This window comes from Amia ocellicauda, chromosome 1 (assembly GCF_036373705.1).
Source record: "Amia ocellicauda isolate fAmiCal2 chromosome 1, fAmiCal2.hap1, whole genome shotgun sequence".
In the NCBI taxonomy this organism is placed as follows: domain Eukaryota; kingdom Metazoa; phylum Chordata; class Actinopteri; order Amiiformes; family Amiidae; genus Amia; species Amia ocellicauda.
Window position 1 is genome coordinate 62,152,860 of NC_089850.1, and position 17,835 is coordinate 62,170,694.

Below are 17,835 nucleotides of genomic sequence, written 5' to 3' on the forward strand. Positions count from 1 at the left end.
GCTGTGGGGTGCGGTGCTGTGCTGTGCTGTGCGGTGCTATGCGGTGCTGTGCGGTGCTGTGCTGTGCTGTGTGCGGTGCGGTGCTGTGCGGTGCTGTGCGGTGCTGTGCTGTGCTGTGTGCGGTGCGGTGCTGTGCGGTGCTGTGCGGTGCTGTGGGGTGCGGTGCTGTGCGGTGCGGTGCTGTGTGCGGTGCTGTGCTGTGCTGTGCAGTGCGGTGTGGTGCGGTGCTGTGCAGTGATGTGTGCGGTGCTGTGCTGTGCTGTGTGCGGTGCGATGCTGTGCGGTGCTGTGTGCGGTGCGGTGCTGTGCGGTGCGGTGCTGTGCTGTGCGGTGCAGTGGGGTGCGGTGCTGTGCGGTGCTGTGCGGTGCTGTGCTGTGCGGTGCTGTGCAGTGCTGTGTGCTGTGCAAGTGCTGTGTGTGATGCGGTGCTGTGTGGTGCGGTGCTGTGCAGTGATGTGTGCGGTGCAGTGCAGTGCTGTGGGGTGCGGTGCTGTGTGGTGCCGTGTGCGGTGCTGTGCGGTGCTGTGCTGTGCAGTGCTGTGTGCGGTGTGGTGCTGTGCGGTGCTGTGCTGTGCGGTGCTTTGTGCGGTGCGGTGCTGTGCTGTGCGGTGCGGTGCTGTGCTGTGCAGTGCTGTGTGCAGTGCTGTGTAGTGCAGTGCTGTGTGCGGTGCGGTGCAGTGTGCGGTGCTGTGGGGTGCGGTGCTGTGCTGTGCTGTGCGGTGCTATGCGGTGCTGTGCGGTGCTGTGCTGTGCTGTGTGCGGTGCGGTGCTGTGCGGTGCTGTGCGGTGCTGTGCTGTGCTGTGTGCGGTGCGGTGCTGTGCGGTGCTGTGCGGTGCTGTGGGGTGCGGTGCTGTGCGGTGCGGTGCTGTGTGCGGTGCTGTGCTGTGCTGTGCAGTGCGGTGTGGTGCGGTGCTGTGCAGTGATGTGTGCGGTGCTGTGCTGTGCTGTGTGCGGTGCGATGCTGTGCGGTGCTGTGTGTGGTGCGGTGCTGTGCGGTGCGGTGCTGTGCTGTGCGGTGCAGTGGGGTGCGTTGCTGTGCGGTGCTGTGCGGTGCTGTGCGGTGCTGTGCTGTGTGCTGTGCTGTGCGGTGCTATGCGGTGCTGTGCGGTGCTGTGCTGTGCTGTGTGCGGTGCGGTGCTGTGCGGTGCTGTGCGGTGCTGTGCTGTGCTGTGTGCGGTGCGGTGCTGTGCGGTGCTGTGCGGTGCTGTGCGGTGCTGTGGGGTGCGGTGCTGTGCGGTGCGGTGCTGTGTGCGGTGCTGTGCTGTGCTGTGCAGTGCGGTGTGGTGCGGTGCTGTGCAGTGATGTGTGCGGTGCTGTGCTGTGCTGTGTGCGGTGCGATGCTGTGCGGTGCTGTGTGCGGTGCGGTGCGGTGCTGTGCGGTGCGGTGCTGTGCGGTGCTGTGCTGTGCGGTGCTGTGCAGTGCTGTGTGCTGTGCAAGTGCTGTGTGTGATGCGGTGCTGTGTGGTGCGGTGCTGTGCAGTGATGTGTGCGGTGCTGTGCGGTGCGGTGCTGTGAGGTGCTGTGAGGTGCTGTGCGGTGCTGTGTGCGGTGCAGTGCAGTGCTGTGCGGTGCTGTGGGGTGCGTTGCTGTGTGCGGTGCGGTGCGGTGTGGTGCGGTGCTGTGCGGTGCTGTGTAGTGCAGTGCTGTGTGCGGTGCGGTGCAGTGCTGTGCGGTGCTGTGGGGTGCGTTGCTGTGCGGTGCTGTGCGGTGCTGTGCGGTGCTGTGCTGTGCAGTGCTGTGTGCAGTGCTGTGCTGTGCAGTGCTGTGCAGTGCTGTGTGTGGTGCGGTGGTGTGCGGTGCGGTGCTGTGCGGTGCTGTGCTGTGCGGTGCTGTGTGCGGTGCTGTGCTGTGCGGTGCTGTGTGAGGTGCTGTGCAGAGCTGTGCAGTGCTGTGTGTGGTGCGGTGCTGTGCAGTGCGGTGTGGTGCGGTGTGGTGCTGTGCGGTGCTGTGTGCGGTGCTGTGCTGTGCTGTGCTGTGCGGTGCTGTGTGAGGTGCTGTGCAGAGCTGTGCAGTGTTGTGTGTGGTGCGGTGCTGTGCAGTGCGGTGTGGTGCGGTGCTGTGCGGTGCTGTGTGCGGTGCTGTGCTGTGCAGTGCTGTGAGGTGCTGTGTGCGGTGCTGTGCTGTGCAGTGCTGTGAGGTGCTGTGTGAGGTGCGGTGCTGTGTAGTGCAGTGCTGTGTGCGGTGCGGTGCGGTGCTGTGCGGTGCTGTCGGGTGCGGTGCGGTGCGGTGCTGTGTGCGGTGCAGTGCAGTGCTGTGGGGTGCGGTGCTGTGTGGTGCCGTGTGCGGTGCTGTGCGGTGCTGTGCTGTGCAGTGCTGTGTGCGGTGTGGTGCTGTGCGGTGCTGTGCTGTGCGGTGCTTTGTGCGGTGCGGTGCTGTGCTGTGTGGTGCGGTGCTGTGCTGTGCAGTGCTGTGTGCAGTGCTGTGTAGTGCAGTGCTGTGTGCGGTGCGGTGCAGTGTGCGGTGCTGTGGGGTGCGGTGCTGTGCTGTGCTGTGCGGTGCTATGCGGTGCTGTGCGGTGCTGTGCTGTGCTGTGTGCGGTGCGGTGCTGTGCGGTGCTGTGCGGTGCTGTGCTGTGCTGTGTGCGGTGCGGTGCTGTGCGGTGCTGTGCGGTGCTGTGCGGTGCTGTGGGGTGCGGTGCTGTGCGGTGCGGTGCTGTGTGCGGTGCTGTGCTGTGCAGTGCTGTGCAGTGAGGTGCTGTGTGCGGTGCAGTGATGTGTTGTGCAGTGCTGCCAGCTTTGAGCTTCTGATGTTGGGTTCCATTTCTGTAAACATGTAACATATTTGTACACGATGTATTAATCTCAGCTTCTCCCTCTCTCTGTCCAGCCTGTCACCCTGCTGGCGACCAGCTTACCCCCCCTCTCTCTCTCTCTCTCTCTCTCTCTCTCTCTCTCTCTCTCCCTCTCCATTGCTCAGCTATAAACTATTCAGTTACATTCAGTTCTATTCAATCCTGTTATGTATGGTCATGTGACACTCAAACAGCTACAGACCAGGGAAAGGAAGAAAATGATCAATACTGCCCGCATTCACCAGGTGTCCTCAGAGCACAGGAGGCTGCAGATATCAAGGGTCCATGTGTTTCAGGCAATCGGCAGCAATTGAAGATGGATCACCAGCATTTAACAACATTATGCATTTAGCTTTAACACAACTATACCTATAACTATACACCTATAACTATATATATAACTTTAACTATAACTATAACTAGATCTATAACTAGAGAGATAGATATATAGATATATGAAATATGAGATACATATACTTAGTCAGAGGTATCAGAAACTTAGGTTGTGCTACATGGCAGTTGAATTTCTCTCTCTTTTCCTATCTGCTATTGCCCTCTCCCTCCCCCTTTCTCCCCTCCTCTCTCTCTCAGCAGTATTTCCTCTCTCTCAGTCAGGAGTCGTTCATTATTAATCTCTCTCTATCTCTGGGAAAGGGTAACAGCCTGATACTGACACACTGACTGACACACTGACACACTCACTGATACACTGACTGACTGACACACTGATACATTTACTGACTCACTGATACACAGACTGACACACTGACTGACTGACACACTGATACACTGACTGACACACTGATACACAGACTGACACACTGATACACAGACTGACACACTGACTGACTGACACACTGATACACTGACTGACACACTGATACACAGACTGACACACTGACTGACTGACACACTGCTACACTGACTGACTGACACACTCATACACTGACTGACACACTGACACACTGATTCACTGATTGACTGAATGACACACTGACTTACACACTGAGACACTGATTGTCTGTGTGTATGTATATCAGAGAGTTTGTGGGTGTATGAGTGTGTGTGTGTGTGTGTATTGGTGTATGTGTATATCAGTGCATGTATGTGTGTCTGTTTATGGGTATTGGTGTGTCAGTGTATGTGTTTTATTGTGTGTGTGTGTATCGGTGTCTCGGTGTGTGTCTTTCTCACTCTGCCCGTTCCAACCTCATCACAAAGGGGGAGAGGAAGTTGAGAGAGATTAAAAGAGAGAGAGAGGCAGGGGGCAGGGGGCAGAGAGAGAGAGAGAGAGAGAGAGAGAGAGAGAGAGAGAGAGAGAGAGAGAGGAAAAGAGCAATGTGTAAAGACACATTAACACTGACTGACTGACTGGACACTACAGCACATTAACACTGACTGACTGACTGGACACTACAGCACATTAACACTGACTGACTGACTGGACACTACAGCACATTAACACTGACTGACTGGACACTACAGTACATTAACACTGACTGACTGACTGACTGGACACTACAGCACATTAACACTGACTGACTGACTGACTGGACACTACAGCACATTAACACTGACTGACTGGACACTACAGTACATTAACACTGACTGACTGACTGGACACTACAGCACATTAACACTGACTGACTGACTGGACACTACAGCACATTAACACTGACTGACTGGACACTACAGCACATTAACACTGACTGACTGACTGGACACTACAGCACATTAACACTGACTGACTGACTGGACACTACAGTACATTAACACTGACTGAGTGACAGGCAGAGGAAGGGAGAGAGAGGAGGAGGGAAATGGAGGGAGGGAATCCGAAGGATACGTTTTTCTCTCGGAAGAGGAGTTTCACGTTTGGAGCGTACGGAGGGTGAGTCTTCATTAACTATCATCTATCATCTATTTCATTAAATGAATAAACAGGTTTTAATTGACAGTAGTTCAATAGCTGGTTGAAGGGTGTGAATATGTAATCTCTCTCTGTGAGAACTAACACAATGACTGACTGACACACTGACTGACTGACTGACCGACACACTGACTGACTAACTGACACACTGACTGATACACTGAATAGGTCTCTCCGAGTTAGCAAGTTTGATTAAACACTCACGAGTCCAGACTAACTGGGTTGGTGTGTTCCTTGCAGGGTCGACAAGTTCTCCTGTAATGAAGTCAGCTGGTGAGCAAACTCTGGTACTAACAGTGTACAAACAGTATCCTAACAGTGTATTCATATTGTAATATTATACAATTATATTGTATATACATTATATTACCAATATATTACTACTGTTAATACATTATATTGCCAATATATTAACACTACATTAACAGTGGATACAGTGTATTACCAATGCATTACAACTGTTCCTACATTGCCTTAACTGTGTACAGATATTGCATTACATAACAGATATCACTAATGTCACTGCACTGTGTAAACAGGTGTTCTGTGGCAGTCGGTCAGCAGTGTGACTTTACTGCACTGAGACTGAGACTGTGAGACTGGACTGTTTATATTGTGTATTAGCAGATTATTAGGACTCTAATGCGTGTTTATAACATGTATTAGCAGATTCTGAGGGCTCTATAATGTGATTATAATGTGTATTAGCAGATTATTCTGTCTGTGGTTTGTGTTTATAATGTATATCAGTTGATTTGTAGGGCTCTAATGTGATTGTGCCTGTATTGTGGCTTTATTCACAGTGTGTTTTCAGTACTTTTTACTTTGCTTGTTTCATTACTGTGTTTAACTGTGTTGTGTTGTCAGTCGGCCAGACACTGCTGGACACAGTCTAACGGACATCCTGGACTCTCCTCCCAGCAGCTCTCCACCACTGGCCAGCACCATGACTCAGCGGGTGAGTCACCACTGCAGTGTCCACCACACTGACCACTGGTGTCCAGTCAGTCAGTGTTAATGTGCTGTAGTGTCCAGTCAGTCAGTGTTAATGTGCTGTAGTGTCCAGTCAGTCAGTCAGTGTTAATGTGCTGTAGTGACCAGTCAGTCAGTCAGTGTTAATGTGCTGTAGTGTCCAGTCAGTCAGTGTTAATGTGCTGTAGTGTCCAGTCAGTCAGTCAGTGTTAATGTGCTGTAGTGTCCAGTCAGTCAGTGTTAATGTACTGTAGTGTCCAGTCAGTCAGTGTTAATGTGCTGTAGTGTCCAGTCAGTCAGTGTTAATGTGCTGTAGTGTCTAGTCAGTCAGTCAGTGTTAATGTGCTTTAGTGTCCAGTCAGTCAGTCAGTGTTAATGTGCTGTAGTGTCCAGTCAGTCAGTGTTAATGTACTGTAGTGTCCAGTCAGTCAGTGTTAATGTGCTGTAGTGTCCAGTCAGTCAGTCAGTGTTAATGTGCTGTAGTGTCCAGTCAGTCAGTGTTAATGTGCTGTAGTGTCCAGTCAGTCAGTCAGTGTTAATGTGCTGTAGTGTCCAGTCAGTCAGTCAGTGTTAATGTGCTGTAGTGTCCAGTCAGTCAGTGTTAATGTGCTGTAGTGTCCAGTCAGTCAGTGTTAATGTACTGTAGTGTCCAGTCAGTCAGTCAGTGTTAATGTGCTGTAGTGTCCAGTCAGTCAGTCAGTGTTAATGTGCTGTAGTGTCCAGTCAGTCAGTTCTTCAATTAATTCCTAAAATTCAATGATTTTATCTCTTTCAGGCTGCCGATCTTTTTGAAATCATCGCAAAATTACAGGTGAGCTCTTCTTTGCTCTCACCCTCTCTCTCTCATTCCCTCCCTCTCCCCTCTGTCTCTCTTTCTCTGTTTGCCAATATCTGCATATCTGTCCATCATTTTCTCTAAACCAATCTGTTTTTCTCTTCTCTAATCAGGGCAGCCGATTGGACGAGCAGCGCTGCGAGTTCCCGCCCCCTCTGAAGGTTCTGTCTGTCAGTCATCCAGTGTGTCAGTGTGTCAGGCGGTGTGTCAGTCTATCAGTTTGTATATTAGTGTACCTCTCTTTCTCTCAGTTTCTCACTCTAGGGGGCGCTCTGCCTCTCATACTCCCCCCCAAGTCTGGAGGCTACTGGATTGACCCACCACTGCGCTGCGAGGGGGGAGAGCCCAAGGACCCCCCATCCCCACAGGCAGTGGTTCAGCCCGGCGCCGATGGCATCATGGACAGAGACTCCAGTGCAGCCCTGTACAGAGAGAACTTCATTCACACAGTCAGTCAACTCTACTGCTACTACAACTGCTACTGCTGCTATTGCACATGTTGCTGTTGTTGCTGTTGATTAACAATTGTAATAGGTGTTGTATCTCCCTCTCTCCCTCCGCCCCCCCTCTCAGTATCATCACTCGTTCACTGCAGTGGACTCCTCCCTGGGATCCCTTGTTCTTTCTGTGCGAATGGAGGGCGAGGAGAGCGTGCGGGTCATTCTGAGGTCAGGGTTATTACTGTTATTATTATTATTATTATTATTATTATTATTATTATTATTATTATTATTATTAATTAGTAGTTATAACATTTGCCCTAGTATGCCTCAAAGAAGTCAGAGGCATATTACATTATCCACAATGCATCACTGTGAGATTGGCTTGCTTGTTGCTGCAAGGGTTCCTGGGAAATGCAGTCTTCCTGTCCCTGTTCAGTACTGTAGCTTGCAGGCAACAGTTTCTTAATCAGTAAAGGCATGATTCACAACTCAGGTACAATTACTGTGCAAAGAGAGTGTCTCAATCTGGGAGATGTAGTGTGATCGTCCCTCAGTCTGTCAGCTGTATCAACCCTTCCACCTCTCTCTCCCTCTCAGGATGAAGGAGGGCAGTCTCCACGATGTCATCCCTCTCTCTCTCTTCCCGGAGTTCCCCAGTGCCGTGCAGCTGGCCAAGGTCCTCATCCCTTGCTCCTTCTCTCCCTCCATCATCTATTCATCCTTACTCTTACTGAGGACTAACATGGGTGCAGACAGAAGTTATATTAATAACAGCAGCAATCAAATCCAGACCCCGCCTCCGACTCTGACTGTGACATTGACAGTGATTTTGAAACTGATTCTGTGTTGTGTTGTTGTAGATGCTGTGTGACTCAGTGACAGTGTCCAGGTTTGAGCCAGTCAGCTACCCAAAGGTGACTCTCTCTCTCTCTCTCTTTCTCTCTGTCTCAGTGTACTGTAGTGTCCAGTCAGTCAGTCAGTGTTAATGTGCTGTAGTGTCCAGTCAGTCAGTCAGTGTTAATGTACTGTAGTGTCCAGTCAGTTAGTCAGTGTTAATGTGCTGTAGTGTCCAGTCAGTAAGTAAATATATCTGTATTAACATTTTCTCTCTCTCTCTCTCTCTCTTTTTCTCTTTCTCAGGCACCTCAGTTGATCTCAGCATTTGATGAGCACAGACTCTCTGACACTTTTAAGTTTGGCGTTCTGCTTCAGAGGGATGGACAGGTAGGGTCCTCACTGCTCCAGATACTCCCAGAGGAGTTCTGTACTGATCTGCTGTACTGTATGGCAGTTACCTGTAGAATACGACACTGTACTGTACTGTGCTATACAGGGCACTACACTACAATTACAATTAGGTATATACTATAATACAATATACTAACCAAGTTCACTGCACTACACTACACTGGACTACACTACTTCACACTAAATGTATTGAACTGTAGAAAGATTCAATATACACCTACTACCTGTATCTCTCTGTCTCTCACTTTCTCTCTATATATATATGCCTGTCCATTTCATTGTCTGTCTTTCAGCTGACTGAAGAGGAAATCTTGGGAAACTGTGAAGAAACTAAAGATTTTCTGGATTTTTTATCAATTTTAGGAGAGAATGTGAATCTTGCTGGATTTACAGGGTAACAAAATTGTTCTCTGTGTGTCAGGAGTGTCTGTATTAGGGTCTGTGTCTCTGTGTCAGGAGTGTCTGTGGGGTCTGTATTAGGGTCTGTGTGTCTCTGTGTCAGGAGTGTCTGTGGGGTCTGTATTAGGGTCTGTGTGTCAGGAGTGTCTGTGGGGTCTGTATTAGGGTCTGTGTGTCAGGAGTGTCTGTGGGGTCTGTATTAGGGTCTGTGTGTCTCTGTGTCAGGAGTGTCTGTGGGGTCTGTATTAGGGTCAGTGTGTCAGGAGTGTCTGTGGGGTTTGTATAAGGGTCTGTGTGTCAGGAGTGTCTGTGGGGTCTGTATTAGGGTCTGTGTGTCAGGAGTGTCTGTGGGGTCTGTATTAGGGTCTGTGTGTCAGGAGTGTCTGTGGGGTCTGTATTAGGGTCTGTGTGTCTCTGGGTCAGGAGTGTCTGTGGGGTCTGTATTAGGGTCTGTGTGTCAGGAGTGTCTGTGGGGTCTGTGTCTAGACTATGTTTCTGTATTATGAACAAAAATTCCCATTGGAGCTTTATGCTCTATAGCTGCCTATAACATTAGTTAATCTCTCCCAGGACAACCTGTAACAGTATATGTGACCACAGGCTCTCTTGTTCTTTAATAAACTACATTTCCCATGATACCTTGATTCTCCACTCCCATAGAAGACTACTGTCAAACAGTCCTGGTGCTGTAGTTCTCAGCCTCTTATATTACTGTGTCTGTCTGTCTTTCTCAGGTTTCGAGGCGGTCTTGATGTGACTCACGGTCAGACAGGAAGTGAGTCTGTTTTTACTACCTTTCGGGGAAAACAGCTGATGTTTCATGTGGCAACAAAACTGCCGTTCACTGAGGGAGACTGCCAACAGGTGTGTGTGTGTGAATGAGCGTGTGTGTGCATGTCTCTGTGTGCTTATGTGTCTTTGTGAATGTGTTTGTGTTTGTCAGTTTGCGTGTGAATTTGTCAGTTTCAATCATTCTATCTGTATTAAGAATAATTTCTCTCTCTCTCTCCCCCCTCCCCCCCCCCCCCTTGCTCAGCTACAAAGAAAGAGGCACATCGGGAATGACATCGTCTCATTGGTCTACCAGGCTGGTCACACCCCCTTCCTACCTGACATCATCAGCTCCCACTTCCTGCACACATTCATCGTGGTGAGGAGAGTGGAGGGAGAGAGAGAGGGAGCATACCAGGTGAGTGAGTGAGAGAGAGAGAGAGAGAGAGAGAGAGGTAGAAACAGAGGGAGTTTTCCTTGTGAGAGAGGGAAAGGGGAGGAAAAGAGAGGAGAGAGAGACTGTGGGTACAAGGTGAGTGAAAGACATGGAGATAGAGAGAGGCATGGATAGAAAGGGAGAGAGAGGGATGGGATGGAACATAAGAACATAAGAAAGTGTCCAAACAAGAGGAGCCCATTCGCCCCATCGTGCTTGTTTGGTGTCCATTAATAACTAAGTGATCAAGGATCCTATCCAGTCTGTTTTTGAGGGAGTTTGTTCAGATTGTGACTACTCTCTGTGTGAAGAAGTGTCTCCTGTTTTCTGTCTTGAATGCCTTGAAGCCCAATTTCCATTTGTGTCCCGGGTGCGTGTGTCCCTGCTGATCCGGAAAAGCTCCTCTGGTTTGATGTGGTCGATGCCTTTCATGATTTTGAAGACTTGGATCAAGTCCCCACGTAGTCTCCTCTGTTCCAGGGTGAAAAGGTTCAGGTCCTCAGTCTCTCAGTAGGACATTCCCTTCAGACCTGGAATATGGGGACAGAGAAAAGAGAGGAGGTAGAGAAAGTGGACATGGGTAGGGAGGGGAGAGAGGGATGGAGGGATAGGAGAAGGGAGGGGAGGAGAAGGTAAGGGAGGAACGGTGGGTGGGGAGATGGGAGAGGAGAGACGGGGGACTCAATTTCCCCAAATGCCCTCTGTCTCCAACAGGTGTCAATCACAGCACGAGAGGATGTGCCCCCCTTTGGCCCCACCCTTCCAGACCCGCCCATTTTCACAGAGGCAAGTTGTTATAATATTATTATTATTATTATTATTATTATTATTATTATTATTATTATTATTATTAATAATAATAATAATAATAATAATAATAATAATAATAATAATAATAATAAACACATAGACTGAGCCCCTCCCCTTCCCTCTCTTACATGTCTCTCTCCCCCACCCCCCAGCTCTCTCAGTTCAGAGAGTTTCTCTTGACTAAACTGATCAACGCAGAGGTCAGCTGCTACAGAGCGCAGAGATTTCAGAGACTGGAGGTGAGTATGAGTAGAGTGCAGAAGATACCTGTCAGTCATTTTTTATGCAGTCAATCACCTTCTTCATTTATTTGTAACCGCTTCAAGGAGGAGGGAGAAAAACTATCTTCCTCGTGTCAGATCAAATGGCATGTTGAGCTGAATGTCAGTTGCCAGTGATGTACGTAATTTGACAATATTTGTTTAATATAATGAAATAACGAAATATGACATACAATTACGATAAAGATGCACATTACATGAAACTCACTTATTTATTTATTATTATTATTATTTAAAAGCATTTGCTTTGGTAAGACATTAGCTTTGGTAAGACAAGCTAACACATTAACTTTCTTGCCTCGGAGTGCATATGATGACATGTAACGATAGGTTATTATTATAACCCCGGTTCCCTGAAAAACAAAGACAGCCATTACCAAATGGGAAGAGCCTTCTGACCTGTCAATCAGTGAAACTATGTACCAAAGCTGCCCAATAGGGGCCCTGCTGGCAGGAGGGAGACCCACCCCCGGCATCTGTAAAAAGTCTCCTCCTGACGCAGCTCTCTGCCATTTCTTCATCAGGAAGGTCGTCTGGTCGAGTGACACCTGAAGAGTAATGGCTTTCTTTCTTTTTCAGGGAACCGGGGTTATGATAATAACCCATTGTTCCCTTTCAAATTGAAAGACAGCCATTACCGAATGGGAAGACTATACCAGAGCTGATGCGAGTCCGGACACCTCACTAAGTCTAAACCCACAATGACAAGGATAGCAGAGCCTCACGGCGCATGAGGGCTAGCAGTTTGAAGTACCTGGGAGCCCAGGCTTGACTGCAGCCGGTCCGCCACGTTGAGGCCGTAGAACCTTGTGAAGGTCTGTTGGCCAGACCAGGTCGCAGCATTGCACAGTTCTTCTAGTGTGGCACCGTGAAAAAGAGCCCACGACGTGGCTTGTCCCCTCGTTGAGTGCGCCAAAATGTGTTCAGGCATGGGAACATTAGCAGTCTAATAGGTGAGCCGGATCACTTCCCCACCCAGTGCGCCAGTCGCTGTTTTGAAACTGCCCACCCTCTGGTGGTGGAACCGTAACAGACAAACAGCTGGTCGGATTTGCGGCTCTGTGCAGTCCTCCGCATATAGCACCTCAAAGCCCAGATAGGGCAGAGTGTGTGTAGTCTGCGGTCCTCATCCGATTTGTGTGGAGGGGGATGGAAAGGCTCCAGGACAACAGGCTGGTTTATGTGCAACGCCGACACAACCTTGGGCAGGAAGGCCGGGTTCATCCTGAGAGTAACTCTGTCATTGCTTCCCGAGAAGATCAGACAGGCTTTATCCACAGACAAGGCGTGAATTTCACTAATTCTCCTTGCTGATGTCATCACTACAAGAAAAGCTACCTTGAGCAAGAGGAAGCGGAGCTCCGTTGTGGAGATGGGCTCAAAGGGAGCTGGAATTGTGTCCTTTATCGGTGGTCTCAAGCGTCTCGCACCCTTCATAAACTGGATCGCCAGGAAATGCACTCCTGGAGAGACATTGTCCATTTTATTGTGACATGCCGAAATGGCAGCCAGATAAACATTCAGCGTGGATGCAGATTTCCCATCTTCAAGCAGCTGTTGCAGGAAGCACAGGATTGTCGATATGGGGAACAACACGGGATCCGGAAGCCTCTCTATACACCAGTTCTGAAAAACTGACCACTTGTAAGTATACTAGGCCCTGGTGGAGGGGGCCCTGGCCGACTGCAGCATTTCCACGACATTAACAGGCAGCCCCAGAGACATCAGACGATGCCTTTCAGGGGCCAAGCCCAGCTGTGCTGGGTTGGGGTGCCAAAACAGTCCCTGGCTCAGTAAATCTGCCATAGATCCACGCTGATTATCTGTGCCAGTGTTGTGAACCACAATTGTCTTGGCCACCGGAGGGCAATCATGAGAACTTGAGCTCCTTCCTGGCGAATCCTCTCTAGTGTCAGTGGAAGAAGTGGCAGTGGGGGGAAGGCATACAGCAGTTCCTGTGGCCATCGGTGAGCAAAAGCGTCCACGCCCAGGGGGCTGCCTCCCATCTCCAAGGAGAACCACAGAGGATAGTCGGTCATCGCCTGTGTAGCAAAGAGGTCGACCCGAGCTTGTCCCAGCTCCCTCCAGATCTGCTCCACCACCTGAGGATTCAGTCTGCACTCTGAGCTGTCCAGACCTGCCCTGGAGAGAATGTCCGCCGCTGTATTGGACACGCCCGGCAGGTGTATCGCCTGTATGGAGCGGAGATTGTCTTGCGCCCACGGGAGAAGTCTGCACAGAACACGATGTAGTCTGGGGGAGTGTAGGCCCCCCCTGGTCATTGATATAAGCCACCACCGACATGTTGTCCATCCGAACCAGCACATGTCTGTCTGTCAGACTGTGGCGAAAGTGGCGCAGCGCCAGTCGGACCGCTTGCAGCTCCTGTACGTTGATGTGTGCGGCTGACCAGAGGCTGCTCCACACTCATTGAACCCCCCTTCCATTCCATACAGCGCCCCAGCCTGTTCCGGAGGCGTCTGTGGTGATGACTTCCTGTCTGCAGGTGCATCCGAGGGGGGAGCCGAGGCGCAGATTGTTCCTGGTTTCCTGGCCGTGGTCACTGTCAGTGGGCAGTGTTTGTGGGTGTAGCTTGTGGGCGTTTACCCAGCGTTGCAGTGGGCACATGTGCAGCAGGCCCAGAGGGAGAATATTCGAGGTGGCTGCCATCAGCCCCAACAGTTTTTGAAATTTGACCAGCCGGAGAGTTGATGCCATTCTGAATGACTCCAAGCATTTCTCCAATTACTCGATTCTGTCTCTGGACAGGTAGGCAAGCATTTTTTGAGAGTCCAGCTTCATTCCCAAGAAGCCCACCATCTGTTTAAGATCGAGGGAGCTTTTCTCTATGTGAACTGCGAGACCCAGTGCAGTCACGTGACATATGATGTCCACTGTATGTTCCTCTTCCTGAAGCCTGGAGTCTGCACACACCAGGCATTCGTGCAGGTAGTTCAGGATCCTTATCCCCTTTGTCCTGAGGGGGGCCAAGGCTGCGTCCATGCACTTTGAGAATGTGCAGGGAGCCAGTGAGACACCGAATGGCAGCACACTGAACTCATATGCCTGAAAGGCAAAGCTTAGATATTTCCTATGCGGTGGGAGGATGGGGATGTGGAAGTAGGCTTCCCTGTGGTCTATCGACGTGAACCAGTCGCCTGGTTGGATGAACTGGAGGATATGCTGCACCGTCAATATGCGGAAGTGTCTTTTCTTCAGAAACATGTTGAGGCCCCTCAGATCGAGGATGGGCCGGAAGCCTCCGTCCTTCTTTGGCACCAGGAAGTACCCCGAGTAGAAGCCTTCTCGAGAGTCTTCATCAGCAACTAGTCGTGTCGCTCGTTTCTCCCGCATCACAGTGATCTCCTGAGAGAGAGCTTGATCCCTTTCAGGACATCTGACAGTAGTGGGCGGCACCCCTCTGAAGGGGGGGGGGGGCAGAGTGGAATTGGAGGGTGTATCCGTGGGTCATCGTTGTTCGCACCCAGGAGTCCTGGGTACAGACTTGCCATTGGTCGAGTCTGGTTGGTCTGCTGGTGGGGGGGTGGGGTTGGCGATGGCGGCCACGTCCCTTTGGGGATGATCCTGCGGCTTCGCCTTAGGCTTCCAGCTGGATAACCTGTTTTTCCCCCTCGCCTGCATCTGGCTTCTGCAGCGCTGTTCAGGCTGCCAGCCACTAGACTGCTGCGGCCTGGATTGAGGCTTCCCCTGCCTCTGCCACGGCCTGACGGGTTGCTGGGATCCCCATAGGTGCTGCTGTGGCTGCCGTCTAGCCTGTTGGAGATCAGCATATTTGGACGCTGAAGTTTCCACAGAATACGTTTCTTCAGCATAACGTCCGTTGTTCTGCATTGTTTATTAGGGCAAAGCGGATCTTTGCCTAATATGGCGTTCACCTTAACCAGCCTGGACACAGAGTCTCCTATCGATAGGAAAGATCCCAGTCCCTTCTTTTCCACCCCACAAGGTTGCGTACATGGCATCCGCCTGCCTAGAGGTCGTAGGAGCAGATGCCGGCTGGTTCCACGTGGATTGTACAATATCCACGTAATCATCAAGGAGGGGAAGGATCTCCGCAGGCTTAGTGGTCTTAGCCGGTTTTTCAGAACCTCTTCCTGGCTGTCTTTCAAATTGAAAGGGAACTAGCCGGTTAGCTCACATTAAACTTGTGAATGTTATTTTTGATGAGTTGAGTGTGGAAATACATCATTTAAATGCACCTCATTACATAGTATGTTATAGGCTATTTTTCTATTACAAATCAAACCTTCTGGTTAATATACGTGAACACATTAAGTTTAACCCGTGTGGCGGATTCAAGTCACACAGTATTATTCACATACAGTATTATGTTAATGAATTCAACAAATTCTGTTTCCTACTGCCTCACTTTAATATATGAGAGATGTAATATATGTTAATGTGCTGTAGTGTCCAGTCAGTCAGTGTTAATGTACTGTAGTGTCCAGTCAGTCATTGTTAATGTACTGTAGTGTCCAGTCAGTCAGTCAGTGTTAATGTACTGTAGTGTCCAGTCAGTCAGTGTTAATGTGCTGTAGTGTCCAGTCAGTCAGTCAGTGTTAATGTGCTGTAGTGTCCAGTCAGTCAGTCAGTGTTAATGTACTGTAGTGTCCAGTCAGTCAGTGTTAATGTGCTGTAGTGTCCAGTCAGTGTTAATGTACTGTAGTGTCCAGTCAGTCAGTGTTAATGTGCTGTAGTGTCCAGTCAGTCAGTGTTAATGTGCTGTAGTGTCCAGTCAGTGTTAATGTGCTGTAGTGTCCAGTCAGTCAGTCAGTGTTAATGTACTGTAGTGTCCAGTCAGTCAGTGTTAATGTGCTGTAGTGTCCAGTCAGTGTTAATGTGCTGTAGTGTCCAGTCAGTCAGTCAGTGTTAATGTGCTGTAGTGTCCAGTCAGTCAGTGTTAATGTACTGTAGTGTCCAGTCAGTCAGTGTTAATGTACTGTAGTGTCCAGTCAGTCAGTGTTAATGTGCTGTTGTGTCCATTCAGTCAGTCAGTGTTAATGTACTGTAGTGTCCAGTCAGTCAGTGTTAATGTGCTGTAGTGTCCAGTCAGTCAGTCAGTGTTAATGTGCTGTAGTGTCCAGTCAGTCAGTCAGTGTTAATGTACTGTAGTGTCCAGTCAGTCAGTGTTAATGTGCTGTAGTGTCCAGTCAGTGTTAATGTACTGTAGTGTCCAGTCAGTCAGTGTTAATGTGCTGTAGTGTCCAGTCAGTCAGTCAGTGTTAATGTGCTGTAGTGTCCAGTCAGTCAGTCAGTGTTAATGTGCTGTAGTGTCCAGTCAGTCAGTGTTAATGTACTGTAGTGTCCAGTCAGTCAGTGTTAATGTACTGTAGTGTCCAGTCAGTCAGTGTTAATGTGCTGTTGTGTCCGGTCAGTCAGTGTTAATGTGCTGTAGTGTCCAGTCAGTCAGTCAGTGTTAATGTGCTGTAGTGTCCAGTCAGTCAGTGTTAATGTGCTGTAGTGTCCAGTCACACTCTCTCTCTCTCTCTCTCTCTCTTAGGTTCGTACCCGTTGCTCTTTGCTAGAAGCTTTGCGTTCTGAGTTGGATGCCCGCTCACAGTGCATGCTGGGAGCCGCACCACTTGCCACCCCACCTTCAGAAAGAGAAGGTGGAGGGGGGGGCTTCATTGAGAACTTTAAGGTATTGACATCCTGTCTGTATTATCTGTGCTTAAAAAAACAAATATGGTGGATTTGGAAACTGCTAGTTTTTTATTGTGCAGTTGTGTGTAGCTCTCTATGCTTACTGACCTGCCTACGCTCTTTCTCCCTCTCTTCCTCTCAGAGAGCGATCAGGGTGCGCAGTCACTCTTTTGACAATTTGGGGTCTCCCAGGAAGACAGCAGGGGCGGCATCCCCTCAAAAGCACAGAGGAGCTCAGACCCCTGTGAGTGTGTGTGTCTCTGTGTGTGATTGTGTACTGTTTTGTCCAGTCAGTAGGAACTCAAAATAACACTCTCTCCCCTACTCCCTCACTCCTTCTCTCTCTCTCTCTCTCTCTCTCTCACACTCTCTCTAGGTGTCTTCTGTTGCAGTAGAGAAGGAGGTGGGAAGGTAAGACTGACACTGTAATGATTACCACACCCCCTCACTGCATCTGAGCGGGACACCCACTGACCAGACGCCAGCCTCACACACCTGTAGAAGAGGATGCACTTAAGTTATTAACGTCACATTAACAACACCGCAACAGTGATGTCATCAACAAGCACCAGAGAGCCGGCTGAGAGAACCAGACACAGGTCACTCAGACACTGTCACCACCTGCAGTTAACAGAGAGAGAGAGGGGCTGGGGTCAGGCAGCCAGCAGGGGGAGCAGCGCTGATACTATTTAAAAACCACAACAACAATGGGACAGGAAGTCAGCCTGGGGAGGTGTTGTGCACTGGGGACCGTGGTACTCCACACCTGTACTACATCACTGTCTCTTTCCTTTGCAGCGAAACGTCCAATCAGCAGCCTGGAGCCAGTGAGTCTCCGCCCAGTGAGAGCAGCAGCAGTGGGCTTGGGGAGGTCAAAGGTCAAGTGGCCCCAGGCGAGGAAGTGTAGCGAGACATGCAAACACTGACACTGACCTTGACACACACACACACACACGAGCATCCTGATTGGTTGGCATGATTCCAGACAGCCCATGGCATCCTCTCCGGCACCTTACCGCCCATCTTTTCCCAGCATCCCTTGCAGCCGTGTCAGTGCTAGTGTACTCTGCCCCAGTGCCACATGGGAAATGTGGATCTCGCCGCCCTGCCCTTCCCGTCCCGTAGGAATAGGCCTGTGTCCCAGTCCAGCTGTGTGGGGTCTCTGCGTCTCTAAGCAGAATAAATATCAACTGAACAGAGCGCTGCTGTGCCGAGTCACTGATTCAGTCCGTCTGCCTGTCTGTCTGGGTCACT

General features: G+C 50.1%; 1 protein-coding gene across 1 annotated transcript; it reads left to right on the top strand.

The window, feature by feature from the left end:
* Window positions 1-4,612: 4,612 nt before the first annotated feature.
* On the top strand, window positions 4,613-17,781 carry rap1gapl (RAP1 GTPase activating protein-like). The gene is made up of 19 exons (XM_066714554.1): window positions 4,613-4,683; window positions 4,963-4,995; window positions 5,590-5,680; window positions 6,470-6,505; window positions 6,643-6,699; window positions 6,781-6,978; window positions 7,103-7,197; window positions 7,570-7,648; window positions 7,833-7,886; window positions 8,113-8,196; window positions 8,514-8,614; window positions 9,354-9,483; window positions 9,656-9,808; window positions 10,541-10,612; window positions 10,789-10,875; window positions 16,439-16,579; window positions 16,724-16,825; window positions 16,958-16,992; window positions 17,380-17,781. The coding sequence occupies exons 1-19, from the start codon at window positions 4,613-4,615 to the stop codon at window positions 17,486-17,488; spliced, it is 1,728 nt and encodes a 575-aa protein (XP_066570651.1). The 3' UTR covers window positions 17,489-17,781.
* The last annotated feature ends 54 nt before the right edge of the window (window positions 17,782-17,835 follow it).